Genomic DNA, 27,359 nt, shown 5'->3' on the forward strand with positions numbered 1-27,359 from the left:
TGGGACCCTGGCCCTTTCTTACAAGATACGCACAAACCCCTGTCCTAGGAAATCATTTGGTAATTGGTAGGTTCTTTCTCCTTAACTGCCTTTGGGCAAGGTGCTTCTGCCGAAATGGTGAGGCAGATCAAGGGCGATTACGTTTTTACACAATAGAATGAATCATGATGGGTAGGACGCAAACGGCGGTTGTTTTTTTTTTTTTTTAGTTTTTTTTTTTAATTTTCACGCGGTCATGGCGTGATGTCCGCGCTCCCGGACTTTTAAGAGCCGGCAACTGTTGGGTGCGTGTCCATTGCAATGCATTTCATCTTTTTCAAACAAATAAACGGGCACTGTGTTTTCAGTTATAATTAAGGCAGCTATAGAAGGCGACGATAATAAAATAAAGAAAAGCGATATTGAAATTCATGAAAATCTGGCAGAGGGGAGAGAAAGAGAGCGCGTGCGCGCGCTCCGGGGAGAGAACAGAGAAACTGAGAAAAGCTCTTGTTTTTTTTTTTTTAGCCAATAGGATAGATTGAAATGACACCACGCCTTTGCTCTCCCCCCTCTCAGGCTCTATCTTATAATGGCCTCAAGGAGCTCGCTTTTGACAAGTCAAGTGGCACAGCCACGAGGAGAGACAGTCTCTGACCGAAAGACGTCTGAGAAAGACACGACAAAATCGAGTTGCAATACGCATTTTCACGTAGCATTCATCCTGACAACCTCCACCTCCAACAGCCCTGTTCCAATTTATACATTATCCGGACTTAACAAGAGAATTTGTTTGTTTTTAAAGCCAAAGAAACCATTTTTGAAGACGATTACCGTTTATTGCGAACTGACGGAACGAAAATTGTAAAATAGAAATCCAATTCGAACCAGGAGAACCCTGATATCCCCGTTTTAAATCTGGCGGCCTCCGTGATCACTAGTTCTGTGGTGTGCTACCGGGCTGCTCTACACCGGCGCCGGGCTTCGTCAACTGCTGTTGCTACCTCGATTGCAGCAGCGGCTGTTACGACTGGCTGCAATCAAACACCAGGATCCAAGGACTGGTGCATCCTTTCGTTGAACTATCGTAATATGTGTTCATCATCTGACGTTGTTCCGGCACCCAACAAACGCCTCAACAACAAAAGAAGTAGTAGCCCAACGGCGTCAGAGAGTAGCAGCAACTGTGGCAGGAGTAGTCATGGCAGTCTATTGACTGTCACGTCACCCAGCAACAGCCTCAAGTCTGTAGGACTCGACAAAATCTCATTGGGTTCGTCCAACAAGAGTTCCTTCGAGAGCGCCGGGCGTCGTGTTGCTGCCAATCATTCGCCTGTTTTGAGTCTTGAATCACTTCAACAATGCGACGACAATGACAATCTCGTGTCGAATAACAGCACTCCTCGCCATAACAGTAGCCGTTCGACAAACAGCGGTGGCGCTCACTTCAAATGTCGCAAAGCGTTAGGTAAATCTTTGGTTTCAACGTTTCGTTGCATTTTGCTACCTGAGTTCTCTTCGACTTTCACCACCTTTTCTTCATTCCTGAGGCTTTCCTTTATTTTACCTGGTCTAGACTTTGTGATTGGTAATCAGTATCATCTGAAAAAGAAAAAAAAGTTGAGTTTTTTTTTTTTTTCTTCTTTTGTTTCCTTCAGGGACGCGACAGGGGGAAGTGCAAGCCATTCGAACAAAATATCCATCTAAGATTCCAGTAAGTGATAACTTCTTTTTCTTCGTTTGATGGTTTAAACGAAAATGAAAAAATAAAATAAAATAAAAAAAAAGCTTCCGGGAAATGGTCGATAATATACTGCGACTTTCGAAAATCGAATGATCGTACTGTACGTCTGGGCCGTTTCCCGACTTCTGCTGACCTAATTTCGTATTCTGTTTTGTTTTCTTGTCCGAATGGTTTTTCGAATGAGAGGAGGCATTATGTATGTCTCGTGTGTTCTACGGAAGAGGGTGCAACTTATTCGTTTTTTTTTTTTGGGGGGGGGGTGAGAATTGGATCCATTCAAAAAACAAAGAAATGGATGTCATCTGTTGTTGATCTTGGCTTATTTTTAGTTTCCCTTGGTTTGTCACCTAAGACCCAGCTGTGACCCTTGTCCAGAGGCTTTCGTATCATCGACCTTCAACTTTAGTTGATGACCAGCAAAAACAGACTAGAATAAAAACCAACTTAATTTGTTCTTCTTCTTTTTCCAATTTCGCAGGTAATTGTGGAACGATTCGATCAGGAATTATCATTGCCTCACCTTCAAAAGAGCAAATTTCTTGTTCCACAAGAGTTGAGCATGTCTCAGCTGATTACTGTTGTCCGGTAATTTGTTATTTATTTGTTTCCCCATCCGTTGCGTTTGCGAGTTAACTGATTTTGTGTTTGTCATCCGCTTAGCAACCGACTGAGACTGTCGTCGACACAAGCCATCTTCTTGATTGTTAATAATCGGAGTATGGCATCCCTTTCCAAGACGGTGCTGGAAGTCTATCGCGAATATCACGATCAAGATGGATTTCTTTACCTATCCTATGCGTCACAAGAGGCTTTTGGCTCCGATCGGGTTACGTGATATCAACCATACGCAGGTGACTCATCATATTTGGGCGTTAACGACAAATTCAATGCTCTTGTGAAAAAAGAAAGGTTTTAGCGTTCTGAAGAAAACCTGAGCTGCCCCACGAGCCGTAGATCCATTTGTTTTCCCCTATTCTGAAGAAAACGATTAGCTATTATTACTGTAGGAGCCTGTACGTAGGACAAGGTCGATTAGGGACTCTATATCTTTGGTTATCATTCGCCTTTAGACAGCAATCGACTTCAATTTTGGTCTGACCAACTGGCGGTAAAAGAGAGAGTGGCTGTTAGAAGGGCGGGATTTGGTAGTTGGGGGAAACCTTATCTTTCTTCGCCTTTTTCCAGAATTGTCTGTCGATGGCTTCAAGAACTGTTGAAAGGTCATCGCCAGTGTGTGTACTTGTATGACTGTGGACAATAGCCTATGTGTGTGTAAACATGAACAAGAGAAACCCCATCAACCAAGCAACAAACGGCCGGTGTTGTTTGCTCACTACGTGACCCATGGCGAATAGACTTGAGCTGCGATACATCTTTGCTGTGCAAACAGGCACGTGCACAATTTTTGTGTGCAAAATTTTTTCTTCTTGGACTATCGTTTACGTTTTGTTCGTCTTCACTTCTTTTCCCAGACTGGACTTCTGAAGAGTAGATAGCTGTAAAATCTGTTTTTAATCAGTTTGCATTTAAGTTAATAGTAAATAACTCTTTGTAAAGATTTTGGCCTAGGGAATGTTGACTTTAAGGTCTGATACCATCAGTCACTTACTTGGAAATGGGGTGATGGAGGAGCTAGCCGTTAAAACATCTTTAAAGGACTTCGCAGTACCCAGGAGGGTCTCTTTTTTTTATCAGCGAAATCTGTTTCGGTTTAAAATTTCATGAAAGACATGACCTACCGATCACAAATTAAAAAAGAAAATCATCGAGCATCCTAAACCATATTTTTAAGTTTCTATATGAACTAGACGGAAAAGCGTCTAAGGCCTGCGTGGGGCAGCTGAACAACCAACGTTGACGATCATCTGTTTTGACTTGTTATCTCTTGCTAGAATCTGACAGGTTTCTTATTTATTTTTTTAACTACTTCCAGGTGGATAAAAATGGCATGTCCGCATTAAGGAATTTATCCTTTCTCTCAACGAAATCCTCATTTCCTCCGTTATTGATCGTCTCTCGATTTTGTCGGTAGATGGACGTCGCATATTCTTGTTCGATCTTTATTTTTTATTTTTTGGGAAACAAGAAAAGAAAATAGCTGATTAAAAATGCCTTGAGAGTTTGGTCGGGTAGGGTTGGATTCAATTTTCAAAAAAAAAACTCACTTTTGTCTTTCTTCCATACATTACTTGTGGTCTCATAACTATATGTAACTTGTGTCATATCATCGTATTCAATGCGCTTTGTCTGTATACGTGTGCCGCATAAGGTTCTCTAGCATCTCTGTGATTCATGCGCTCTAGTCGCGCGATTTCTGTTGTTTTTCATTTTGAAGAAAATTCAGTAGAACGCCCGATCATGTGTTGCTGATACATAATGATTTCTTTTTTTCTAATCAATGAGCATCCAGGTGAAGTAATACGAATGAACAAGAGGGGGAAAATTCATTGCGACATTGGCAAACCAAAACTCCCATCTTTTATTTTAGTTCTTTTTTTTTTTTTCATTAGTGGACTTCTATGATGACAAAGTACTTTACTATTTACATGTGTTTTATTTCCCATGGATTCTCATTTTGTAACTGGGTCACCAATTTTTTTTTAAATTTTATTCCTTATTCAACTGGTCGGGATTTGTACAAAATTGACAGTCCTTACAGCTTTTTTTTTAATATAATGTTTTTATTACTGAATAAATGAATGGAGATTTTGACCTTGTCAGCTGTGAATGTTTTTTAATTGAGCTAAAACAATCTCGTCGTGTCGTAAAGGGTCATTAGCAATCCACACAGATGAATTTTTAATGAAGAACTTGGCTTTTTGTTCTAGTGATTGCCGATTTCTTCCTTTCCTGAAAGCATTGTGTTGTCTTGAGAACTTTACGTGATGAAACACGTTAATGTTGTAACCTTGTGAATAGCCCACGGGTAAAGTTTCTGTTAAATCAACGCGGCGTCTCTTCGATAATCATTATAGTAACATCAAATAATGCAACATAGATGGTATCAAATATCACACCTTATATTTCATTTAGAAAAATAATTACGTTGAAGCTACAAAGGTTTAACGTTAGAAAAAAGGAGAGCACATTTTTCTTCTGAATAACTTAGCTCCATAATTTTTTCCTCATGCTTAAGGCTCAGCTGAAATTGATTCATAGTTCTGCAATATAGGACCCTTTGTAGTTTAAAATCCTTTTTTAAAACTCTGATTGAGAAGTTGACTCTGCCCCGGTTCCCGATCGCCGAGCCGGACGTGAGCAAGTGAGCATCTGAGGCTGAGCAATAATTAGCTCTAGGGATCGGCCCCGATTACCTGAGACCCACCTTCCTACCGGTAGGTACTGGTGCGAAAATGTGCTTTTTTAAGCTTCTTTTTCCTCTTAGCGCCCAGTTACTTCTGGTAGTAAGCTGGTTCTCGGGTAATCGGGGCCAATCCCTAATTAGCTCGGGGAGTGTTCTTTTTTACAATTATGTGGCAACGCCGTTTTGTTTTGGTATTTATTTTTTTTCACATTTGATGAGGGTTTGACTCTACTTAAGACTTACTTGATGTTATCTTTGGATGAAACACTCGACTGTTATCAACCCTTAAAGGGAAAAGTCTGCTATTTTTAGTGAAGTGCATGATTGAAATGGCGTCGAATATTGATACATCTTTTTGCAGTCGCGCACCAGTTTCTCTAGGTAGACCTGCCGCGGCTAGTAATATTCCAGAAACTTGCGAGATAGTAGAAGTGTCCGAAGTAATCTATAAAGCAGAAGTTTTTGCAGTCTAGCCTCAGCTAATTTCAGTCTCTTTACACTCCACCTTTTCTAAGATTCGTGATTTATTGGAATACAATCCACCACAGCCTTTTAGTACTTCTGCAGTTCTGAATTATTGTCAACGTAAAATGATCCTGCCCTACACTCGTCTCCTAGGACTCCTTGGTCTCAGGCCATTGTTGGGAGACTTTAATGACCAAACGCTTGCGCTAAGTGCAATCAATAAAATCCATCTCTTCTTTGTTACCTGCTTCCTTATTTTTGGCTATGTAATGCAACTCTTCACATGTTACAGGTACAAAACAATGTATAAGCTTTGTTCTAACTTCCAATTTAGTAAATGATGTCTGTGTTTAGAAGGGACACAGGTTTCTCTTATGTCAAAAGTTCTGGTATTGATAATCTAATCCAAAATCACCATCAACATTTGACTAAGTTGAAAGAAACTACTGAAACTGTTTGTGATGGAAGCCTTTTCCTTTGCTACATTTTACCTCCATTACTCCACCTTTGTGCCTTCATTCAGACAATATATTTATTGCGAATTACAGATAATGAACATCTGCAAACACTCTTTGAGAAGGTTAGTAAGGCTCAAGTATTTGTAAGCAAGTATATGATATGTTTCTCTTTTTAACTCCAGAATGTTTATGGGTTCACAGGTTTTTTTACTGACATCACGAGCACGAGGAGCAAAGACTCAACGGGTTCTTCTACGAAGACTTCGCATTCATGTTATTCTCTCTGTGATTTGGTTACTATGGTCGCTAGTTGCTCAAATTTTCCTTGTGTGTACCAGCACCATAAAAATGGTCTCATTTCTTCCTCAAATGCAAGTTATACTGTACGCAATCATCAATTCTAAAACGTTGAGTAAAATTTTCCATTAACGTCATTTTGCAGGAGCTATGTTGTCCACAATTCATTGATGGGGATAATGATTGCCTCCACTCTTTGCCAGGATGTTGTTCATTGTTTAGTCGTCAGCAACTACTGCATCGAGTGTCAGTTACTCATGTCTTATGTGAGTTCTATTAGCGAACGCGTTGTTGAAAAATCGCTGTCCTTGGAAGTTGCCATGAAAGTATGTTATTTTAATAATTTTCCTTACAAAAAGTGATTGTGTCAGTGGAATTGAAAGTCTAATTTCATGGACTGAACAGGAAATGCTGGAATTCGAGAAGTTCCTGTTGTACTTGAATGAAAATGTTTCTCCTGCCATCGGTTTGCTGTTGCTTCTCTCAACGACCCGGACAATAGTGACGACCCTAACAGTCATTCATCCAGGATTTTTGTACTACACCATCGATGCACACTCGTTTATAGTGATTATGTTGTTAATTCAGTGGGCTTCTGTTTCCATAGCACCGCTTGTTTCCGTAAGATTTCGTACAAATGGATATTGTAAGGGCTAACGTAATTAGAATTGCCTTTTCTTTCATCCTAGGCTGCGTATGTTACTGCCTCAAGTCGAAACGTCCGTACAATGGGAATGAAAATACGAGTCCGTCCGTTCGGCTTTCAGGATGTTCCCGCCCAGAAGTTGGATTCGTTCATGACATTTATGGCATGTCACAAAGGTGTTGCTAAGCTGTGCTTTGTTCCTATCAGTGCTGGATCGCTAGGAGCAGTCGTGGCTATTGCTGCCCTAATCTTTCTAATCAGTGCTAACGTATCGTAACTTGATGAGGGTTCTAAAGCCATAAGTCAGCGCTAGTTCTTTGTTACACTGTGATATATACTCTCAGGTCAATTTCAGAGTTTCAATCATTTGTTTATCTCACTCGGCAAATTAATACATCTTTGATGTTAAAGCGTTTGTAGAAGAAAATTTTAAATTCAACTTATTCTGAAGATTTTTGGTAAGGTTGTTAAAAACAACATTTTTTTCCATCTCTGGCAATTATTATTTTTATTAAGCAACAGGAATACATAAACAAACCAACTGAAATCACTTTTTTGTGGTCGCAATTTTTTCCTTTCTTTTCTTCACGTGCTTCTTTACTTTTGTTTTCCGTTTTTCTGATTGTTCGGCCTTCACTGCTTTTTTCCTTTCCTAAATATAAATAAGTATTCTTTTTGCTTGCCACCATTTAGATAGGTTAGCACATAAAAAGTAAAATGTTACCCTTCGGCTGTTCGGAGATTCGTCGCGTGGTCGTCCGCTACTCACGAACTGTTTCTTCTCAACATCAGCATTGGAATCATCAGTCGACTCATCATCGCTGGTATCGACTGCAACGGAATTGTCTAAAATTTCTGGAACTTGCTGAGGGCCTGACAAGTCTGACTTGATTCCAGTTACGGTTGTATAAACTAATTCTGTTTTCTCTCCCGACTTTATTTGTTTAATATCCCGTTCGAAGAACATAACCTAAAAGAAAAGCTGCGATTACTGATTGACAAAAGAATTGACGCCTACGAAGTAACGTAAAAAGAACTAAAGTTTTTAAAATACAAATTGAAGAAGTAGTCTAAAAAAATCACTTACTTCATCCAATCGTTGGGGAATATAGGTTTGTTTAAAGACTTCTTCTTTCACCAAGTCTTCTGCCGTCAACTCTCCATGGAAATTTCTTTCAGCAGAAAGCGACGCCATTCTGTCCAAGTAATCCTGGAATTCAACGTTTCCAAAAGTTACTACGGATGATAGACATGTTTGTTGGGCAGTATAAATCTACCTCAATATTGCTTTCATTGATAGTCAAATCAACAACAAAATCAAATAGCTCTTTCACTGTCATAACGCACACTCCGTTTCTTTTGAAAAAGTCAGTTATGTTAGTGCAATCCTTACGTAGAAACTCCAGCGCATGAGGATGGTCATGCTCCACTGACTGGGACACGTCAATTATGTATGCCTTTCCTTCATGATATCTAATAATGTAATTTTAATCAATTGAAGAAATTTGCATAAATATAAAATAGTTATATACATTTTTTTTACTTACAGCATATTAAATTCGCTGAGGTCCGCATGAACTAGCCTGCATTCATGAAACATTCGCCGCATCAAAATTATAGTGTCCCGATACAATTCGCGTGCTTTCGATTCACTCAGTTCAACTTCCTTAAAATGAAATATAATTTCAACCCTGTCCGTGACTAAATCAGCTGTAGAATAAGAGCTACCTTTAGCCGAGGGGCAGGCCATCCCCCATCGCCAATAAAACTCATTAACAACACGTGACTCCTTAGCAATATTGGTTTTGGACATGGCAACCCAGCTGTTTCGAGTCTCAGCAAATTTCTTAGTTCTTTTTCAGCCCAAGTCCGAACCATTTTTCGTGGATTGTGCTTGCAATAACCATGCCGAAACCTGAGTTAAAGAATAGTGTTATCATTATTTAATAAAGGTTAAGAACTCAAGGATACCTGAACTCTCCAGTCACATATTTATCTCTGTCCTTGAATACAAGAATGGATGTCTTGTAAATTTTTAGTGCAAAATGAGTGTCATCTTTCCCTGTTGCATGGTACACATTGGCTTCCTTTCCAGTTGAGATACACCCATTGATTTGGGTGATAAATCCTCGGTTCATCAGTTTGAACAGAATCATTCTTGTGCGTGGATCCATAACCTGTTCAGCTGTAGCTCTATCAGCTTTGTCTCGCAGACGAACCTTGTCATCATCTGGTAAAGTAGGCATTTTGAAGTCATCCACATTTATCTTTTGAGAATATTTCTTGAATAGTTTTTCTCTAGGCTGGAAGGAAACCACTTTATTTGAACTCATTTGCTGGTTCGGATGAGCTCCCTGTACTCTAATTTGAGGTCCCTGATCTTTAATAGTAATTCTTTGGTTATTCGACATTTTTAAACACAACAACTATAAATAACTCTTTTCACCATATTGCCAGTCATAAAATTGTTCGTCACTCAAATCTGAATCGTCAGAATAGTCTTCGTTGTCGCTAAGGGATGGTACCTCAACCTTCGCCCCTATCTGTAGTTGTTGAATACCTTCAGCAACAACTGATTCTCTGTCATAATTTATAATTAAATACTGAAAATACTAGTAGGTCACCCAAAATTACTTTTCATCTTCGACGTCGCTGAATTGTCCTTCAACTGGGGAAGAGCTGTAAGAATCCACGTGGACAGCCATTTGTAATCAAAATGTTTTCGACTTTGGGCTGAGCAAAATTATGTCTGCAACATCTTACACAGTGCCGCCAAATTGTACAAACGCGTTTTATATTGAGATTTTGTCTTTTTGTTTTTTAGTATTTTACTTCGTTATCGTTAATTTCTATATGTCTAAGCAGAGCTATAGGAACCTTCTATAACTCTATTCTATAACTCATTTAACTATAAATCTATAACTATACCTGTCTCTACTACCCTAGAGAACAGAGACTACTAGACTAGAGACTCTACACTCTAGTTAAGCAGTTCATTCTTCTGTGTTTTTCGTTTGTTCTGGCTGGACTTATTCTGGCGTTCATGAAAAAGGTACGCTGCAGAAAAATGTTTCAGTTTTACCTATGTTTTGTTTTATTTACCTGACAAGTTTTTCTGTAACGTTAGACGGATCGAGAAGGTACAAAGCAAAGTAGTCGTAACAAAGTCCATCCAAATTTCAGTTTGACTGAAAACGATTTAGAAAAAATACGACTTACACCTGAATTTTTTATAATAAGTTTTCGAACGTAGTATATACAGAGGTAACCCCAAAACCGCCTAAAACAGTTAGCTAATATTACTTGTAAAGATTAGCTGCATAGATCAGCACACATTGTTCAATAATTGTGCTCATTTTCGTTAGACTGTATTTTTATTTTTAAGTACTGTCACCCACAAATACCGTATCCTCTTTCCAACTTCTATTAATTTTCCATTAATATCGAGAGCGATGGAGGGGAGAAGCTAACAGACCTTTACGAGAAAAAAGAGAGAAAATGTTGGCTGCTAAAGATCACCTCGTGTGAAACGTGTTAGCCAATGCAACAAACAGACTTCTTTAGAATGTGTATAATGCAACCCTTTAGGAGTATCAATGCTGCTGAGAGGAGTAAAATACATCACGTGTATTTACTCTGTAGCAGCTGGTATAAATTATACCGTGCAAGCCTTTCAATCAATCATAAGTGAAATCAAACAAAACTTGGATACCTAACCCACTTAACTGAATTGCAACATCGCCAGTAACACTATAGTTACAAGCAGTATGTGGTTGAATGCCATGCTACGTTATTATACCGGGTATCTACGTAGAACAGAAAGTTCCTAACAAACAACTTCATGGATCTTATTTCTTTTATGTCGCTGATTAGCTTGAACACGACCCCATTATTTATTAATGAGGAATTCTATGCTTTTCGTTTCAGTCCCCATATGATTGCTTTTCGGTTGAAAACTAGTTTAGGTTGGCTCATAATCAGATGTCATCGACGAAGTTTGGCTTTCAAAATAGCCTTCTCCTTCGGTATGATTAGACTTTCTGATACGTAAAATTACTCAAGTTTTACCCACCATTCTAGTTGAATGGGGGATCTGACGAACTTATATATTCGAAAATAGAAGAAAATTGAACTTGAAAATGAAAACGCTCTTTAAATTCAAAATCGTAGAAACATGTTATTGAATGGGGTGTCAATTGGCTAACCGGTAAAGTCTTGCACGAAACAACTACTCATAATGCCCTTACGTGACCAACTGTACGAAAGGAGCGATACAGTTTAAACCTAAGGTGGCACGGTGAAAGTGAATTGTGTAGCATGCCTATTGATAATTGTTGGTAGACATGACATAAAAATAACTCAACAGACCTCGCATAAGAACCTTAACAGTGAAAGGTGGGCCAGCGCACTTGATTGAGTACCTGCCAGTTTCCATAAGTGTGGAAAACTCCACGCCGTGTTCCCAAGGTGCGACTCTTTCCGACAGAAAAAGAGTAATCTACAACTTATACGGAACCAAATCTACATGTCCTAGCTGTCAAGAGGATGGTGAATGGATCTTAATTAATTTTTACATCTGCGGTTTGAAAAATTTCATCTAGGCGTTCGTAAAAGACATTGTTGTACGGCTCATAGATAGGTAAAGAAAGAATAAATCCCCATTTTCAGAGAGAACAAGTAGGGAGTTGCCTTGGTGATGGTGTGGGGGTTATATCGATTGCAAGCTCTTCAACCCTCATCCGGTTGTGTATTTCCGGCATGCCTAGCAGTTTGGTCGGGTCAGCCGTACTGGTTTGCACAGTTCTCTTTCCTTTCGCCCAGCTCTAGGTTGTGTAATCAGGTATGGAAAAACCCTCACTGATGGAACTAAAGCGTCAACAGTGGGCTCGCGAAAGAGGTAAGAATCGTTAACTTTTTTAACATTATGTTTAGTCCTTTAATTTTCTTGCACTTTCAATTCGTCTTTGAGTTACTTTTCATTTGAATCCGAATATGGGTACCTGTACTCGACTACTGTCACAGTATCTGATGATCATGCCTGAATCGTACACCTAGCATGCGCGTCAAAAGTATTCGTGTCCAAATGAAACGTAGCTCAAAGGCCGAAAAAGAAAGAGTGGATGTGCAAACGCTAAGTAGACATGTAAACAACATAATTTCCATCCCGACTATCAGAGGAGGCAAAGATCGACTGGTGTCCGTGGGGTCGGCCAGGATGTGGTGCACCTCTAAAATGGCAACGTACCTCCGCTCGTAGCGATTCACGCCTGACTCCTGCCGACAATAAAAAGTAAGCCCAATGATTCATGAATATCACAAACAAAAACGGATATTGGCCAGCTACGCCTTCACTTCCGCTGTTTCGATAGTCTGTAGTGCGTAACGTTGAATTAATTGTTTCCTGCATCAGAGATGACAACTATCTGCCTCCACTCAATTGGTCGACACACCAACACGAACCACTTCAAGCGCCCGCCACTGCACCGCCACTGCCTCCACCTCGAGGTTCAAAGCGTCACGTTAGTCACCCTGTGACTGACGGTGAAACTTCTGGCTACCAAAGCGACAATCACTTTATCGATCCATCAGTAAATTACCACCTCCGACCTCGTCATCAACAGTCTTCCCCTAGGGAACACAAAGTTACATGTTTACCACCCCATAGCCCTTCAGTAATAAAGCACTCAGCTAAAGAACATCTCGATTCGGATCATCACGATGGATCAAACGGTATCTCGGCTAGGGCCGATCACAAGTTCCTTGAGCGCAAGAAATGGGTCCAAGACGGTACCGTACCCTACGACTTGTATCCAGAGGTAAGCTTCTTAAATATTTTGAATACAATACCTTAGATGATGGCTTTATTAAATAGATGAATCACTTTTTTATACAATAAGAAAGTTTTTGTTGTTTTTACAATGAAACTCAAGCCTAATTAAATCTATTATTGTATGTATTAGTGCCTCCCTCAGATTTACGATAGATCAACCCCACCTCGATGGGTGGCCCGGCCGATGAATACATTTGCTCAGACCGAGTTTCATACGTCAGGTGGGTATCGAAGAATGTATACGCATTATTTCGTAGCAACAAAATTGATTAACATATCTCGTGTCTGTGGGCTGATGACGTCAATCCATCACATCGTACTTTAGGCGACAGTCCCAACATCAGCCATCGTGCTATTCAGCATTGCGCAACCAATGCGGCGTAAGTTATTGAAGAACATTAAGCCTAGCAATTCCGAATTCATTTAACGGTTTTGTTTTGACCATCCTATATGTTAGTCCCAGCTTTCTGCGTGGTCAGAATGTCGTGGTGGATGTCGCCGAGTTGGCAGAAAGGGAGAGGAAGCGAGCCAAAGCCAATGAACTGCAGCGCGTGCTCCTCCAGCAGGTAATTACTAATAATTTAGACTGACACCCCAATCAGTGGCGTGTTGCATGAAAATTAGCTGTTTATGCTTGATTGGTTTTCCACCGAAATTAAAACAGAACAATGAAATTATTGTTTTTATCTGATCCTGGTTGGGAATCCGTAGTCTACTTGTGAATTTGAACAAAAGAAAAAGAAAAAAGGGAGAAAAATAAAATTTCTTGTGCTTCAATAGCCAAATATTGAAGAAAAGTTGCCACGGTAACCCCCGTTCGTGGCTTTTGGGCGTCATGTGCCGAGTCAAGACGTTCTGTCGTAGAAGGAACAGTTCTTTAGTTATATTAGCTTATATATACATTTAATATTGCAATAGTTGTGTCCGCATGGCCCAATGATAGGGGCTGAATAGCCTGCACTGTCGTCGCGAAGGATTACTAACATAAACGACAGATAAACTTCTGATAGAAAACCGTCTTGCATCACGCGATCCTGCGGCATGATAATCCATATCCATGCAGACATGCGAGACAAAATATTTCACCCATTTGTTATATGTTTGCCCACTTTTGTTCAAACAAAAATATCAGTAAGTTTTTATTTCCACTTGCGTGTTGTTCTCGCTGGATATAAAAGAATATTTGGCCCTCCAATGGCACAGCTGCATTTAAGGCACAGTTGAGACTGACCGATGGAGCCGTCCAGACAGAACAAAACCGGATACGTTTGCATGAATTTTAACCAACTTAAACTGCTTCTTATCCAGTTGGCCGAGAAGGAAAACCAAAAGCTTTTGGAGCGCAAAAGGCAACAGGAGGAAGAAGAGCGACAAGAGCAAGAGCTTCGGAGACATTTGGAAGCCGAGAGACGACAGATCGAAGAAGAGCAAAGACGAATTCAGGAGAAAAAGGTTAGTACATATACATCATTTCTCGCCACATTGACGAAAGTTGGATCTTCCTTTTTAGAGAAAAAAAAAATGACAATTGTAAAACATCGTTAACTACCATTTTCAGGAAGCAGAAGAACGGCGTTTAGAGGCAGTGAAAGAGGCCATCGCCGGCGCCCAACAGAACGCCTTAGCGGAGAAACAAGCACGCAGGAGAAACCTACAGAACCGTTCGATACCGCCAGCGGACAATGACCCGCCAACTGCGGTTGACAGATCATCGTTCACTTCTACTGTCAGAAGTGAAGAAAGGTCGACGTCAGCGCAGCCGCAAAACGAACCGATCGAGCTGCGGCACGCCATTTTAACACCACGTTCGCCACTACAAGAAAAACGCACTTTAACTCGCTCCTCAGTCGATGCGGAAGTTCAGACAGATCAGCACCCTCAAGTTACTTGTCGATGCGAAAACAACCCACGTTCCCGTCAGTTTCGGTAAGTATTGTTCGGATCGTTCCGTTCTCAGAATTGTAAAAGCATATCCAGATTTACCTATACGTATAATGTAATGCTCTACTGAAATGACAGACAGAGAATTGCGGCAACAACAGAAGATAGCACTGTTGAACGCCCGGCCACGCGAATGTCTATGATAGCCATCAAAAGTCAAACATCCACCAGCACGGCCAATCGTCCGTTATGGGGTGCTCATAAGACAAATGCGAAATACCAAGTAAGACCAATATAGCTAGAACCGTTCACGGTTTTTCTTGGAATACGTCTTTCACCTTTTCCCGGAATTCCATTCATGTTGGTTGTACAGAGTCAGACGGAGAAGGATCCTCGTTTTCTTCAACGTCGCCGTGAACGCCTCCGACGCCGCCAGAAGCTATTACTTGAAAAGCAACTCCATGGTTCCTGGCCATCAAGTGAGAATTCAGGGTAGGCTTTTTGATTGAATACCACCTTTTCTTTTGGTGATGAGTAGTTACTTGGGTTGTTACCCTATTTTCACGGCAATGTGCATGCTCTTGCCGAGGAATGATGTCAAAGTAGCTGTCATATCGCGCGTGATTGACTCATTGATCGACGTCGATTCCGTGTGCGCATGAAGGAGCCAGGAAGAGATGGGGGGTATATTCTTCCCGTTTTTACCTGGCAGCGGAACCGCCGTACCACACGAAAGGTATTACGAAGCCCTCCAGGCCGCTGCTGTTAGCCGCTATTACAAGAAAGCTCCGGCCATCAACACCCACCACAGTCACGGCAAATCGATTGGAGCCAACCAGTCAGATGTAGAATTGATTCAACCCATCCAACCGACTCCGGTACCGCTACCGTCCGTCGCCCCCACACGATCCCAATCAAGACTGATGTCGTCGCCACCTGTTCCAGCTGTCCTCAAAAAGATCCAGATGTCAAATGGTGATACCGCATCTGGCGATAAACATGAATGGGATAATTACGATTCGGCTGATCAAGTCGTTAAAATCGATAAGGACTTCGAGAATTTGCAGATCAAAGAACAAAGAATTTGCACGGAACAAGATAAACAGGATCTTCTCTATCGCTTATCTATCCTCAAGCAGGTATTCACACGCTAAGTTACTTTATCAGAATTTTTTTTTTTTCCTGCTCTCTTTTTTTTTCTTAATCAGAGCTTAGAACAGAGAAAAACAGCCTTAGACAGAGTGTCTCTGAATTCTCAATAATCACGGCTTCCTCAAGGAATTTTTTTAAGCTTCTTCCTCACTTCCGTAAACTGTGTGTTCGATTGTCTGCGCAAAAATACAGATTTTTACTTAAGAAATACAGAAAATACAAGCGCGGTTATAATTTTCTTGATTGCACGTCTGTTTAAATGATATTTCGTCCAACTCATAGATGACGCGAGGTTATCGAAGGGTGATGAAGTAGATCTTCAGGTACGAAAGTCGTGGTTGGGGTTGTGTAGAAAAACTTGGGTGGCGTTCACGCAAAAGGTTGATGTGCGCTAATAAGGATTTAAAAAATACATAGTAAATAGTGCTATCTTGTACACACAGGGAGAACATACTGTCCCCACTGCCTCCTACATCACGCTCGGGACTATCGCGCGATTTGAAGGCACCGTAAACAATAAAAATATATATTTTTTTACTTGAGGCTATTGGATACCTCGCAAATTTCACGAATATTTTAAGTATTATTTGTTCATTGATTCGTTTTTACCTAATCCAAAAAGAACCGCAGTCGCTGCCGTCCCTACTAGAAAACGAAGTATTTATGATCTTTCCAGCCACAAGATGGCGTGATAAAGGAAGTTGTGTCAGCAATCGAACCTTTCAAACCAAGAAGGCCCGGTACTACTATTCTCAAAATTATTTAATGTTAACAAAGACATGCCCCCTCGGCAGCGCTCTCCGCTCGCACCGTTATGCTATACCCAAATAAGGAACATAAATGGCCACCAGGGAGCACTGTTAGCCACGATCAGCTAAAACCAGCGGTGAAGCTGGCCATAGTTTCAGAGGGCATCGTGCAACAGGTGACAGATCCACCGCTGACGAGTCGGAAGGCGTTTACGTCACACTTAGGCTTCTGTTATTCTTTTTCACATTATTATTCATCTTTCCTTCTTTGATTAATACTTATCCTACTATGAAAGGTTTCCTACAGCTTTCATTTCCTTTGTGTCTGATCTGTTGACTTTGCTGCTCCCTCTTGACAAGCTTAATAATTCATTTCTAACGATTCGGTTCCCCTTCTCTCCGCCCTGTTCTTGTCTCCTTGTCAAGAGTCCATTTTGAAGTTCAATTTGTCTTCCAAATTTTACTCTAGAAGCGTACTCACACTCAATCCTGCGAATGTTTAAAATGGAAGTTGATAAATTCCTTTCCCACTCCCAGTATGCTGTTCCTGTGGGTGGGGTGCTGTTATTAGCAATACTTGTGTTTACCTTTGGCTTTAAAACTGTTGCTGAGCCAACTTTTGACAGAAGTACTGGAAGTGAAGAAAAGAAAAAGAAACAAGCCAAACCAAAGACAAAGGTAAACATGGTTAGTTGGCCACAATGTCATTTTTAAAATAATAATTTATCTTATACCAGGTGAAGAAAGCAAATGTTTCTGTTTCTCCTGAACTAACCGGAGATTTCAAGAAAACAAGCACTCCTGCTCAACCTAAATCCCCTGCCAAGACTGCTGTAAAAAGGAGTCACCAAAAAAGACAGCTAAAACTGAGCAAACTAAAAAGGCTGAAGTGGAAATTGTGAAATTAGAAAAAAAAAGTGGAGAAGTTCAACAAAAGAAAAAGGAAGCTAAGCCAGCAGATTTTGATGAAGGTATACAATTCTTTCTTTGTTATCTGGTTGACATGAACCTATTTTCCCGTTGTTCATTGATTTTTGTTAATGCCTGTTAGGTGACTGGGTTCAAGCTGTGAGCAAAAAAGACAAGAAGAAGAAACCAGCAGATGGTTCTTCAGCTAATGGTAATGTTATTAAGGTTTATATAGAAACAGTGAGCTAACTCATAAAAGTGTAACATGTTTGAAAATATGAAGTTAGTTCAGCAAATTCCCCTACTCATGAAGCTGGAAAAAGGCCGAATAAGAAGAAGAAGGAATCTGTGAAGAAAAACGAGGAAAACAAGAGCAACGAAATCCCCATCGAGAAAATAGAGAACGATGTTGCTACCGTCCAGGAACCCGAAGTCAAGGCAGTAACAGAAGCCGTCGTTGTGGCTGCTCCAGTAGTTGTGGAAATCGAGTCGGTCAAACTGGTGAAAAAGAGGAGGAAAAGGCCAACAAAAAGGTTACCGCTGAAACAACTACTGATAAAAAGAGAAAAACAACAACAATGCCAATAACGCCAACTCAAAAAAAGTGGAAAAGGTCAAGGCAGAGATAGTAGTTGAGAAAATCAAGGAAACCGTAGAGAAAGTTACCGATGCCACGCCACATGCTATTGTAAACGTATCTGAAGGTATTTGCGCATTTTATCGAGAATCCCGTTTTAAAGAATTGGAATTATAAATTCTTTACTGTAACTTAGACACGTGGCAGGAAAACAAGAGCAAGAAGAAGAAGAAGGCCCGTCGGGATTAAACTTAACACTGCGTAGTGGCTTCACCTTTGCGCCAAACTCCATGATGGTTATGAAAATGTTAATCATTTTGTCTCCATCCCATTCAACTCCTGCGTGCAAAAATAAGGTCATTGGTCTTTGTTTTCCGTTCTTTTTTGTTTGACTTTAGCCTTCCTATTCAATACCCTACTCGGTGCTTCTTTTTTCTTTAATTTGGTGATTATAGTCGAGTCTTTTTCTCTTCCTTTTTTTTTGTTGTTTTTTTTTCTTTGTTTCTATTTTTTCTTTATTTTATTTTCATTTTCTTTTTCTTGAACTATTATTTTTATTATTCCTTTTTGTGTTCACTCAAGATTCCCCGTTGTTGGCGTGGATACATTTTGAGATATTTCAGAAAGGGTTTAAGTGCATGTATTATTGTGCTGTATGTTCTTTAGTGAAACTGTTCCATGTAGTGCACAGTGCGCACGTGTACGATCCATATCAAAGTGACTTACATCAATAAGTCGGAAGTAGACACTTCATTGGCAGTCCGATATTGTCGGAATAGAACCCGTGTTTTTCCTCGGATGGGGTTAAGAGACAAAACTATGTGAACTTATATTCCTAGTAACGCAAAAAAAAATGCGGGATTTAAATGCTATTTTCTATCGGTCATGGGAAATGTTAAATTGGGGACCAGAGTGTTATTTTTTATTGATATGTGTATGGGCTTCCATGCGCATTTCCCTTATGTAGGTCATATGAAATGCGGTGAATGGTTTTTTGTGTGCGTGTGTAAAATTCAAATTCACAGTACGATTCAAATTAAATGAGAAAGATGAATAACGGTAGTGATTTTCTGAATTTTTTCTTTTTCTTGTTTATTTACTGTGATTCTTGTGATAGCTGTATTGATGGGCACAAGATAAGTGTACAATTGCTGCGGCGGACATGTCAAATTGCAGTGCAACTGCCGGAAATTGAAGGTTTGTTTCACCTCCGAAACAACCAAAGCATTCCACCTGATTGATTGCTGACTTGCTGTTTAACTGCATCGTCCTCTCCTTTCAACGGTTGATTTCCGTCTCTTTCTTCCTACCGTGTCTCTATCTCTCTTTGTCTGTTTGAATATAGTCTCATAAATATAATAATAATGGGCCAGTGAGATTGGCCGACACAATTGCGTCAAGTGACATGCTGCCCTCTAGGAAAAATTGCAAAAATATAGAAAAATTGATCGGCACTTTTCAGAATGAGGGTGGCTATGGCATGTCCTAGTGTACGCAAACAAATATCTTAAGGCAGTTCAGAAGGTAGGGGATCGTTGGCCATGTCAGTCTCGTGTTGGCGTAAGCGTCGACGAGAGAGAGTTCGTGGGCGTAAACTTGTCTGTAAAGTCACAAACGTCAATCGTAGTGAATGTGAAACAACAACAAAAGTGATGCTGTCAAATAGTGTAAACATTTGTTACCTGCAGTCGACGCAAGATGAAGAGAGCGACGGCTGCTGCCATAAACTCGACGGCTCCTATTGTGGCTAACCCGGCAACCCAACCCACCTTGTTCTCTTCAAACTACAAAAAAAAAAACAATGGATACAAGCAGAAGCAAAAGATAACGATGAGTCACATATCACATTCAAATTACCGCAAAAAAAATAGTAATAGGAGCAATGAAAAATTACTCACCCAATTGTGGAGTTTCTGTCCGCAACCAATCTGTTTTCATTTTTTTGTGAGTTCGTCACAAAGGAAAGAGAAAGATAACAGCATTATTTGTTAAATGCACTGCCAAGAGTATAGTTTTAATGCTAATGCAAGAAAAACAAAATTTTAACAGGAGATCTACCGGCGTCAGCCGGACACAACCAACGGTTTTGCAGTCTTCATTATCCGACATTTCCTTATTTCAAACTCAACTACATACAGAAAAGCTTGCATACCAAGCTTTGATGAACGGCGACATCAATTTTGTCGTGATACGCTAATGACAAGCGGCTTTTCTTTCCGTCATTCAACCTTTTTTAAGAATTCTTCCTTATGTGTACACCATCATGTAACAGATGTTTCAAACTTTTTTCCGGAACGTGTTAACAGTCACCTTTTTCGTCAACAGTTTTTGCATAATGAAACGTTATTATGTACCAGACCCTTAGTTTACGTCTGTTTTAGCGAGAAATAGAGAAGAAACAAAACCGCCTGTCATTTTCAAAGGAAAAGAAAAAATGTGGCAAAAACTGGTCGCAGCTTGACAACAAATCGCAAAATTTGTCGTTACAGTCGTCCGCTACGTAAACAAATACTTCTGTCTTCTTTTCACAAGAGTCGAGAAGATTGATGTTTTAAAGGGGGAAAAAAAAGAACGGAATACGGCACCTGTTTTAAACGCATGTTTGGCGTAGTGAAGGTAGTCTCGTCCCAGTCTGACCGTGCTATCGCGCTGCCATCATCATCCGTGCTGTTGTCGGTATGCGGCTCGTAGCACGATTCGTCAATAGGCAATGTTGAATAGGCAAACTCTTGCGGTCCCGAAAATCCACAGCATTCCATCTATAGAATTGCAGGAAATGTTGGGATAGCGAAAACCAAGAAGTAAATAATCAAGTAGAACCAAGTCAGTCCGTCTATAACGACGTGTGGCATCGACCATCTGGCATTACCGCCTTGTGGTTTCATCCTATTGAGAGAGATTTATTCAAGTTCGTCTAACGTTTTTCCTGTAATATTTTTTTCCTTTAACGGCGTCGGCATATATGGGCCAGCCGCCGCCTATTCTCGTGCCACAAGTACCATCAAATGTTAGCTGAATGAAGAACAGCGCGTGCAATGTGCTGACATGTTGCCGCTGCTCGTAGCCTAAAACATGTCGAGACTTATTGTCTCCTATGTGGTTATTGTTTTTTAGCTTGCCCACCCATTTGCAACTACGATTTGAACGTCAATATTATTAAGTGTGGGGAAGTTGATGGTACACTTTCCGGTTGGGCGAACGTTTTTGCGACAAGCGGAAATGAAAAACAATTATTCAAAACAAGAAACACAAACATAGCAGTTCTGTAAAAGAATCAAATCTTTTAAAATACTAAATTGAGTAACAAGAAATTTACGGACACCTGCTGCTGCTGCTACATTCTTTTATCCTTCAAGAAAAAAACATGAACAAAACGTTGTTGAGAAATGAAATATCTCCATTTCAACCGAAGAGAATTAACATGCTGGCCATTTGCAATAAGGATATTCGAGAAGAAAAAAAGAGAGACCAGACAAATTTTCAATTGCCTCAAGAACTGAATTAGACCCTATATTCCCACAACAAGTGTACTAAGAATACATGCCTCATTTTTCAGAAAAACTATATGCCCTTTGCTATATGTAATTTCACAAAACCCGACAAAACCTAAACGATTGCATGGGACTAGAACAAAATCGAGAACAAACCGAACACTTAGTGTGAAAAAATACAAACTCGTCTATCGAGGGTGTTGCTTTTCTCCCAAGATATGTACAATGCCTTAGGATCTGTGAAATCGTGATATTGAGATGAGAAAGATGGAAACCCAATTTACATTGTCTTTTGTAGAAAGGGCTGAACAAATTCCGGGTGGGCAGGGTCCTACTTTACTTGTGAGCCTAAGCCAATAATGCTAGCGATGGAAGTAGGCCGTTCATTTCAACAACTAAAAAATAAAAAAATAAAAAAACGCCATCTGTTTGCTTAGTTTTTGTTTTGGGATCGGGTGGGATGTTCACTCAAGCGCGGCGTGGCTTGCCATATACTTCACTACGCCCGCCCCACTGACCGCTTTGCTAAAACCGGGCGCTATTTTAGAAAATCTGTCGACAATTGGGCGTTGAAAGAAGCGTTTCTCATTCTAACCTGAGGATAAGTATCGAGGGGAAGATGGGAAGATAATTACTATCATTAATTTCACTACCCTTTCGCTAGACCATGCGTAGTTGGCAACAAAACAGAGGTCACTTACGCTAGTTTGGATCATATTGCGGGTGCCTTGATTGAGCTCCAACCAACCATGCTCCACCACGTCCACCGTCTGTTTAACATGTAAAAATGTGAAAAGGGAAAAATTAGTTGTGCTACTAAAAACATGTAGGTACTATATTCAACAAAAAGGGAGGAGGAAACGCATAACTGACCTGAATTCGGACGATATTCAGAGTGATGATGCCGCCGATTTCTCCCAGGATACAAAGCACTGAAGCACCGAGGAACTGAATATTGAGATCGGAAGAAAATAACAAACAAGAAAAGCTAGATAGGGATGTTGAAAAAGAAAATATTCGTGACGAGAGAATCAAGTCGTCATTCAGCTGTCAGAGCATGGAATTTCACAACGTACCAAACGAACTAGCCATATACTTTGGCTGACTGTACCGACCCAGCCGATCAGCCCGTTGACGAACAAGAAAAATCCCAAAGCGATCACCGTATACGTAAAAATCTAATGGTGAACATAAATTAAGAAACAAAGCACAAATTCAAATGAAAGGACATCGAAAACAAATAATAAAACAATGCAGTAAATGGCCCTGTTTATGTACCAAAGTTCCGGACAGGAAACGGTTAACTGTCGTCGATGTGGCTAATACCCAAGCCATGTAGCCGATGACGATACATCCAAGAAACTGAACAACAAAAACGGGCATAATATTCATCGTTAAAATATTTCCAGTGGAACATTTTACAAAACAAATCACACTCACAAAAATTATGACGGAAAGTGCCGTCAAAACGTGTCGCATCCAGCCCCAGTTTTGCTTCTTAAACGACATGATGGTCGATCACAAGTAATTTCACTTGAAGTGAAGTAACCGAGCAAAATTCAGGGTGTCGACTAAGTAAAAAATTATCCAACAGCGAAGCACGAACGACGTCTTGTCTTTGCAATCTTTTTGGCAGCTTGAACGCAAAGAAGTTTCTATCCATCGACTGCTCGGGCTGCTATCTGGACATCAACTGGCTGCAGTGGCAACGAAAGCCTCTTGTTTTGAGAGTCCCGCTCGGCCCCTAGGTGTGCCACATTTTTCAACAGTACCAGTTTTGTCGGCAAGCAGTAGGACCCAGTTGCTAGTCGCAGCAGCCGGTGAATTCAGTTGCAACGTCAAATGACGGCCATTGTACAACACACGGAAGATAAACTAATAGCTATGTGATTTCTAAGAAAAAAAAAAGAAAACACATTCTTTGTCAAGTCAACCTAGAATGGTTTCTTTCGTTTTGGAGACAGACGCAAAGAACTGAAGAGGCTAAAAAGGATGAATTCTTGATGAGATGATACTTAACACGATTCGGTTAAATGGTTATGGGAACAAACGCTTTCTAAACTTGTTTGCTTATAATCAATCTCTCTTGGTTTCAGCTTTCAAATTGTTCTACCGGAGAAATTCTCAATATCGAATCTTGTTTCGGTATCATTGAATATGCTATTCTATTCCAAATCTTTAGACAGTAATTAAGCCAATAAAGGTTGGTCAAGTTGGATTTTAATTCTCGTAGTATTTTTTTCAATTCGAAAGAGCCACTGTATGGGAGGTTCGGATTTGCTTTTTGTTAACTAGGAATTCTTGATATTAACCCTAATAATGTTCTCCCCTCGCATGTCCGGCAATGCGGAAGTGAGCTCATCTGTCGTGGAACGGAAGTGCGGTGCAACAATAGTCACTCAAAAAATAAAAGATTTATTCTGAAAACAGGCCCTGCCTATGAATCAATTGATTAAATAACAAAAGGCGTGAATGGAGGGTGAATACGTCGCTAGATGAGCGAGTTAAACTTGGGGTAGCTTAAAATGCAGCATATCGTGACCATGAAATATATCTTCGTTATAGGTCAGTTCTTTTTGAATTTCAAGACTGTTTTTTAAAACAGTAAAATAGAGATATATTGCGTGTGTACGATTCAATATGTATGACGTATGTATGGTTTGTTCACGTTGTCTGTTGAACCGTCATTATTACATATTTTCGTGGGAACTAGGAATGGGCCACTTGATTTTTCTTCCCTCGTTCCCCATTACTGGGCAGCCGTACTATTTCATTCGTTATTTTTTCGTACCATTAATAAACGAACTTCCAGTGGTGGTCGTTGTCTATAAATGTAGCACATGTAGAGTAAATAACAGTATAAGGCTGCTGCAACAAGTAGCCATATGGAAAGTCATGCGTTGGACTTGTGGGAGTAGACGAAACTCGGAAAGATTTTAGTTCTTTTTACCCTCTCATTACGTAGACTTCAGCTTCGTCAAGATTCTTCTTCTCAACCTCATTTCCAGTTGATTTCTAACGACTTAAAATTTGGGGGAAACTTGGTATCCTGAATCTAGTTGGTTGGGCTCGTTTCACACTGGAAAACGAGGGTGTGAATAATAAAAAAATAAAATAAAATTTTTTCCCTTGTAACTCAACAAGAATCGTAAAGTATTGAGCCTGATTGCCTGACGAGTTGCAATTTCCTTTTTTCAAGACTTACTAAACGAAGAAGTTCTCTTCGTTTCCGCGCCATCTGCTGTGCTTTGTTTGCAATAACCATTTCGTTCGGTTTTTGACAGGTCTCTTGAACAGTCGAACAACGTCTGACAACACACGTCAAGAAAAATGGATTGGCTTCCTCTTGCTCTCAGTAACAAACCATAAAAAAACCACCAATCTTTACTTTGATTACTTATATGTGCTTACATTTTTTCTCCATCAGGCTTATTATGTTTCGTTTTTAACATACCTTCTGGAATCGGCAAAGTGCTGGAACTTAGCGATAGGTAAAATTGAAGCTCTTTATCGATATATTGATCCTAGTATAATTACCTATTTCTCTCCTTCCTTCTGTCAAGATTCCTCGAAGTACGCAATGAAGGAGCCTGGTTTGTCATGGTATGATAATTTTTTTTTTCGAATTAAAATTATTAAAAATAAGCAATTCACAATTACTTTTATTGTTCCTTTTGTTTTCAAAGTTCTATGCACCTTGGTGTGGTCACTGCAAAAATTGGAGCCCATTTGGAACCAAGTTTCCCAGTCACTATATCCTCCAGTTGTACGGGTTGCTCAAGTGGATTGTACACGGTTCCCCAACGTAGCTTCTGAATTTAAAGTGAAAGGATTTCCTACTTTGATATTGTAATATTACTGAAAGGTTCTAGATTTAAAAAATTCTTAACATTATGTTTATGTTGGTAGCATGAAAAATGGGGAGACATTCCATTACAAGGGAGAGAGGACCCGAGAAACCTTAGTTGATTATGCAGAGCGGATGGCTCTTCCACCCATTCAAGTCATTGGCGACTCAAACACCATGAAAAACAAAATCAACTCCCAGCAGAAATTTTTTCTTTATATTGGAGACAATGCAGGACCTACTTGGGTAAGTTTCCAGCAGCACAGTTTCTTTTTGAAAAGTCGTCAAGCGTAACTTTGCTGGTTGCAGGAAGCGTTCAATGTGACGGCGTATGAATTTCAACCATACATCTATTTTTATTCTATATCGCTCCCTGTTTTATTATCGAGTGGTATAGAAACCGTCGACCATGCACCTAGTGTAATGGTTTTCAAAGACGGCACCCATTATATTTACAAAAATGAGAAGCCGGTTGCTCTGGAAAACCGTTTAGAAGGGGAAGAAAGCGAGACGACCCCAGCCCAAACTGAATTAAGTAATATGAGAGACTGGATCAATCATGAAAGATTCCCGAATGTGGTTGAAATCAGTGGTGGAAACTTCCATCAAGTCATGAAAATAAAAAAATACATAGTCTTAGTTGTTACGGAAGTGGACAAAGTTGGTAGGATGCCGAAGCCCATGAGAGAGTAATTATTTTTTTTTCTTTGTTTATTCACTAGCCATAACCTAGCAATTTTTAAATCTTGTTTTTTTTTTAATTTTTACAGTTACAAAGAAGCAATAGAGCGATTTGCTGAAACATATCATAGCATCTATCATGAGTATTCAGCAATTTATCCAACTTTTAAATCTAAGCAGCTTAGTAACATGTTTTCATTCCCTTTTTTCTTTTTCTTTTTTCCTTTTTTTTCTTTTTTTTCTCTTTTTTTTCTTTTTTTTTTAAACATTTGCAGCAATTTCCTCTTTGGATGGACTGGGTCACCCGAATTAGCCAATTCTATAGCCATGACAACCCTACCAGTGCCAAGTTTAATCGTCATTAACGCGACCAATTACCTTCACCACATCCCTGAAAAACATATGGAAATATTGACCCCTGAAACTTTGGCTGATTTCCTCAACCGAATTCTTCAAAATGACATTGAGGTAACACAATAAAGCGAGGGAAGGTTGTTTTTCTTAATTAAGTTTTACATAAAACTATTGTAACCGTTACCCCCCCTTCATTCTCCTCATAATGGAACTAGGCTTATGGTGGTATGGGTGTGATGGCGCGAGCTAAGCGCATGTACTACGAAGGAACTACCACCCTGGCCGGCATGTGGTACGGCAACCCAGTTCTCACTAGCGTCATCATCGGACTCCCCTTGGGCTTCCTCAGCCTCATTTGCTACTCCATGTGGTGTGCCGATATCATGGACGCATCTGAAGATGATCAAAGTAATTTAAAGAATGAGAGAACCATTCGCAACATAAACGGTTAAAGTATTAATGACGGGCCATTGTTTTTTTTACTTTATCTTTACTTAACGACAGATGTTCGGGAAAAAGAAGATTAGGAAGCATATCCCTATATAGAATGAATCTTCTCTCTCCTCGTTTCCCCTTCGTACTTCTAGTCACCACGTGTTGTTCAGCAGCTGTTGCTGCTGGTTATTTTTGTGAATCGCATCGTCAGTGTGCCAAGTCTCAAGCGTTTGGATGCCACCAAGATCTTCTCTTGTTCTACGTCCAGCAGCCGCGCCCGCATCTCTACCATTTGTTCCCATTTTTGTGGTTTTCCTCACCACGCCCATCGTATTGATTTTGGCAAGCGTGACGTACTTAGATTGCTCCATACTTATCGCAGCAGCAAATTCTATACCTTTCAATGACAAGTCTTTGGTGAAAATTCGCCTTTTGGTGAATCACATCTAAAATGATTAGACACTTTCTGTTCACTCTATATTGACCGATGAGTAAACACAAGAATGGACAAAATATTTAGCCATATTTTTTTTGTGGTTTTCTTTGTATTTTTTGGTCTT

At 40.0% G+C, this 27,359-nt stretch overlaps 6 protein-coding genes and 1 long non-coding RNA gene across 11 annotated transcripts; 5 read left to right on the forward strand and 2 right to left on the reverse strand.

The window, feature by feature from the left end:
- Positions 1-600: 600 nt before the first annotated feature.
- On the forward strand, positions 601-4,440 carry LOC116936740. The gene is made up of 5 exons (XM_032943908.2): positions 601-1,447; positions 1,638-1,693; positions 2,202-2,308; positions 2,384-2,574; positions 3,657-4,440. The coding sequence occupies exons 1-4, from the start codon at positions 1,072-1,074 to the stop codon at positions 2,556-2,558; spliced, it is 714 nt and encodes a 237-aa protein (XP_032799799.2). The 5' UTR covers positions 601-1,071; the 3' UTR covers positions 2,559-2,574; positions 3,657-4,440.
- Positions 4,441-5,224: 784 nt separating this feature from the next.
- On the forward strand, positions 5,225-7,303 carry LOC116917802. 2 transcript variants are annotated; one of them, XM_045170188.1, is made up of 7 exons: positions 5,225-5,467; positions 5,517-5,784; positions 5,847-6,072; positions 6,152-6,321; positions 6,393-6,573; positions 6,653-6,868; positions 6,937-7,303. In XM_045170188.1, the coding sequence occupies exons 2-7, from the start codon at positions 5,618-5,620 to the stop codon at positions 7,168-7,170; spliced, it is 1,194 nt and encodes a 397-aa protein (XP_045026123.1). In that variant the 5' UTR covers positions 5,225-5,467; positions 5,517-5,617; the 3' UTR covers positions 7,171-7,303. The 2 variants fall into 2 exon arrangements, with proteins under 2 accessions (XP_045026123.1, XP_032779289.2); XM_032923398.2 differs by having other exon boundaries at positions 5,543-5,784.
- Positions 7,304-7,372: 69 nt separating this feature from the next.
- Positions 7,373-9,686, reverse strand: LOC116917801 (serine/threonine-protein kinase RIO1). Its single transcript, XM_032923397.2, has 9 exons — positions 9,528-9,686; positions 9,340-9,473; positions 8,865-9,273; positions 8,622-8,808; positions 8,441-8,559; positions 8,171-8,366; positions 7,981-8,103; positions 7,618-7,863; positions 7,373-7,545 (listed from the first exon to the last, which is right to left on the reverse strand). Exons 1-9 carry the CDS (start codon positions 9,596-9,598, stop codon positions 7,441-7,443), a joined length of 1,590 nt encoding a protein of 529 aa, XP_032779288.1. The 5' UTR covers positions 9,599-9,686; the 3' UTR covers positions 7,373-7,440.
- Positions 9,687-9,822: 136 nt separating this feature from the next.
- On the forward strand, positions 9,823-15,994 carry LOC116917800 (coiled-coil domain-containing protein 66). Of its 4 annotated transcripts, none has more exons than XM_045170184.1 (12): positions 9,823-11,790; positions 12,069-12,183; positions 12,304-12,709; positions 12,854-12,944; positions 13,049-13,103; positions 13,181-13,289; positions 14,032-14,175; positions 14,282-14,649; positions 14,743-14,887; positions 14,969-15,096; positions 15,269-15,743; positions 15,813-15,994. In XM_045170184.1, the coding sequence occupies exons 1-12, from the start codon at positions 11,736-11,738 to the stop codon at positions 15,864-15,866; spliced, it is 2,145 nt and encodes a 714-aa protein (XP_045026119.1). In that variant the 5' UTR covers positions 9,823-11,735; the 3' UTR covers positions 15,867-15,994. The 4 variants fall into 4 exon arrangements, with proteins under 4 accessions (XP_045026119.1, XP_045026121.1, XP_045026120.1 ...); XM_045170186.1 differs by having other exon boundaries at positions 15,317-15,743; XM_045170185.1 differs by having other exon boundaries at positions 14,978-15,096.
- A 669-nt stretch (positions 15,995-16,663) lies between these two features.
- Positions 16,664-19,045, forward strand: LOC123470202. Its single transcript, XR_006643846.1, has 5 exons — positions 16,664-17,183; positions 17,243-17,476; positions 17,557-17,625; positions 17,698-18,118; positions 18,188-19,045. It is a non-coding gene; the product is annotated as an uncharacterized LOC123470202 (long non-coding RNA).
- A 9-nt stretch (positions 19,046-19,054) lies between these two features.
- LOC123470201 (tetraspanin-18-like) lies at positions 19,055-23,196 on the reverse strand. Its single transcript, XM_045170191.1, has 9 exons — positions 22,923-23,196; positions 22,761-22,844; positions 22,559-22,660; positions 22,356-22,430; positions 22,184-22,252; positions 20,577-20,750; positions 19,890-19,919; positions 19,674-19,775; positions 19,055-19,591 (listed from the first exon to the last, which is right to left on the reverse strand). Exons 1-9 carry the CDS (start codon positions 22,989-22,991, stop codon positions 19,499-19,501), a joined length of 798 nt encoding a protein of 265 aa, XP_045026126.1. The 5' UTR covers positions 22,992-23,196; the 3' UTR covers positions 19,055-19,498.
- Positions 23,197-24,687: 1,491 nt separating this feature from the next.
- On the forward strand, positions 24,688-27,314 carry LOC116916170 (protein disulfide-isomerase TMX3). Its single transcript, XM_045170190.1, is given in 11 exon segments — positions 24,688-24,837; positions 24,910-24,973; positions 25,046-25,085; positions 25,169-25,193; positions 25,196-25,331; positions 25,392-25,575; positions 25,639-26,018; positions 26,100-26,153; positions 26,286-26,478; positions 26,580-26,772; positions 26,869-27,314. Coding segments are annotated over 11 exon segments (1,317 nt in total). The 5' UTR covers positions 24,688-24,812; the 3' UTR covers positions 26,892-27,314.
- Positions 27,315-27,359: the final 45 nt, after the last annotated feature.

This window comes from Daphnia magna, linkage group LG2 (assembly GCF_020631705.1).
Source record: "Daphnia magna isolate NIES linkage group LG2, ASM2063170v1.1, whole genome shotgun sequence".
Lineage (NCBI taxonomy): Eukaryota > Metazoa > Arthropoda > Branchiopoda > Diplostraca > Daphniidae > Daphnia > Daphnia magna.

Coding starts and splice junctions, on each gene's coding strand:
- LOC116936740 (XM_032943908.2), top strand. CDS start 1,072: ATGTGTTCATCATCTGACGTTGTTCCGGCACCCAACAAACGCCTCAAC. Junction 1,448..1,637: donor CAAATGTCGCAAAGCGTTAG/GTAAATCTTTGG, acceptor TGTTTCCTTCAG/GGACGCGACAGGGGGAAGTG. Junction 1,694..2,201: donor AATATCCATCTAAGATTCCA/GTAAGTGATAAC, acceptor CCAATTTCGCAG/GTAATTGTGGAACGATTCGA.
- LOC116917802 (XM_032923398.2), top strand. CDS start 5,348: ATGATTGAAATGGCGTCGAATATTGATACATCTTTTTGCAGTCGCGCA. Junction 5,468..5,542: donor AGATAGTAGAAGTGTCCGAA/GTAATCTATAAA, acceptor ACCTTTTCTAAG/ATTCGTGATTTATTGGAATA. Junction 6,574..6,652: donor CCTTGGAAGTTGCCATGAAA/GTATGTTATTTT, acceptor TGGACTGAACAG/GAAATGCTGGAATTCGAGAA.
- LOC116917801 (XM_032923397.2), bottom strand. CDS start 9,598: ATGGCTGTCCACGTGGATTCTTACAGCTCTTCCCCAGTTGAAGGACAA. Junction 8,367..8,440: donor CTCAGCGAATTTAATATGCT/GTAAGTAAAAAA, acceptor TTACATTATTAG/ATATCATGAAGGAAAGGCAT. Junction 7,546..7,617: donor AATCTCCGAACAGCCGAAGG/GTAACATTTTAC, acceptor ATTTATATTTAG/GAAAGGAAAAAAGCAGTGAA.
- LOC116917800 (XM_045170184.1), top strand. CDS start 11,736: ATGGAAAAACCCTCACTGATGGAACTAAAGCGTCAACAGTGGGCTCGC. Junction 13,290..14,031: donor AGCGCGTGCTCCTCCAGCAG/GTAATTACTAAT, acceptor CTTCTTATCCAG/TTGGCCGAGAAGGAAAACCA. Junction 14,176..14,281: donor GACGAATTCAGGAGAAAAAG/GTTAGTACATAT, acceptor TACCATTTTCAG/GAAGCAGAAGAACGGCGTTT.
- LOC123470201 (XM_045170191.1), bottom strand. CDS start 22,991: ATGTCGTTTAAGAAGCAAAACTGGGGCTGGATGCGACACGTTTTGACG. Junction 22,431..22,558: donor GTATATGGCTAGTTCGTTTG/GTACGTTGTGAA, acceptor CTCAATATTCAG/TTCCTCGGTGCTTCAGTGCT. Junction 19,776..19,889: donor GACAGAAACTCCACAATTGG/GTGAGTAATTTT, acceptor TTTTTTTTGTAG/TTTGAAGAGAACAAGGTGGG.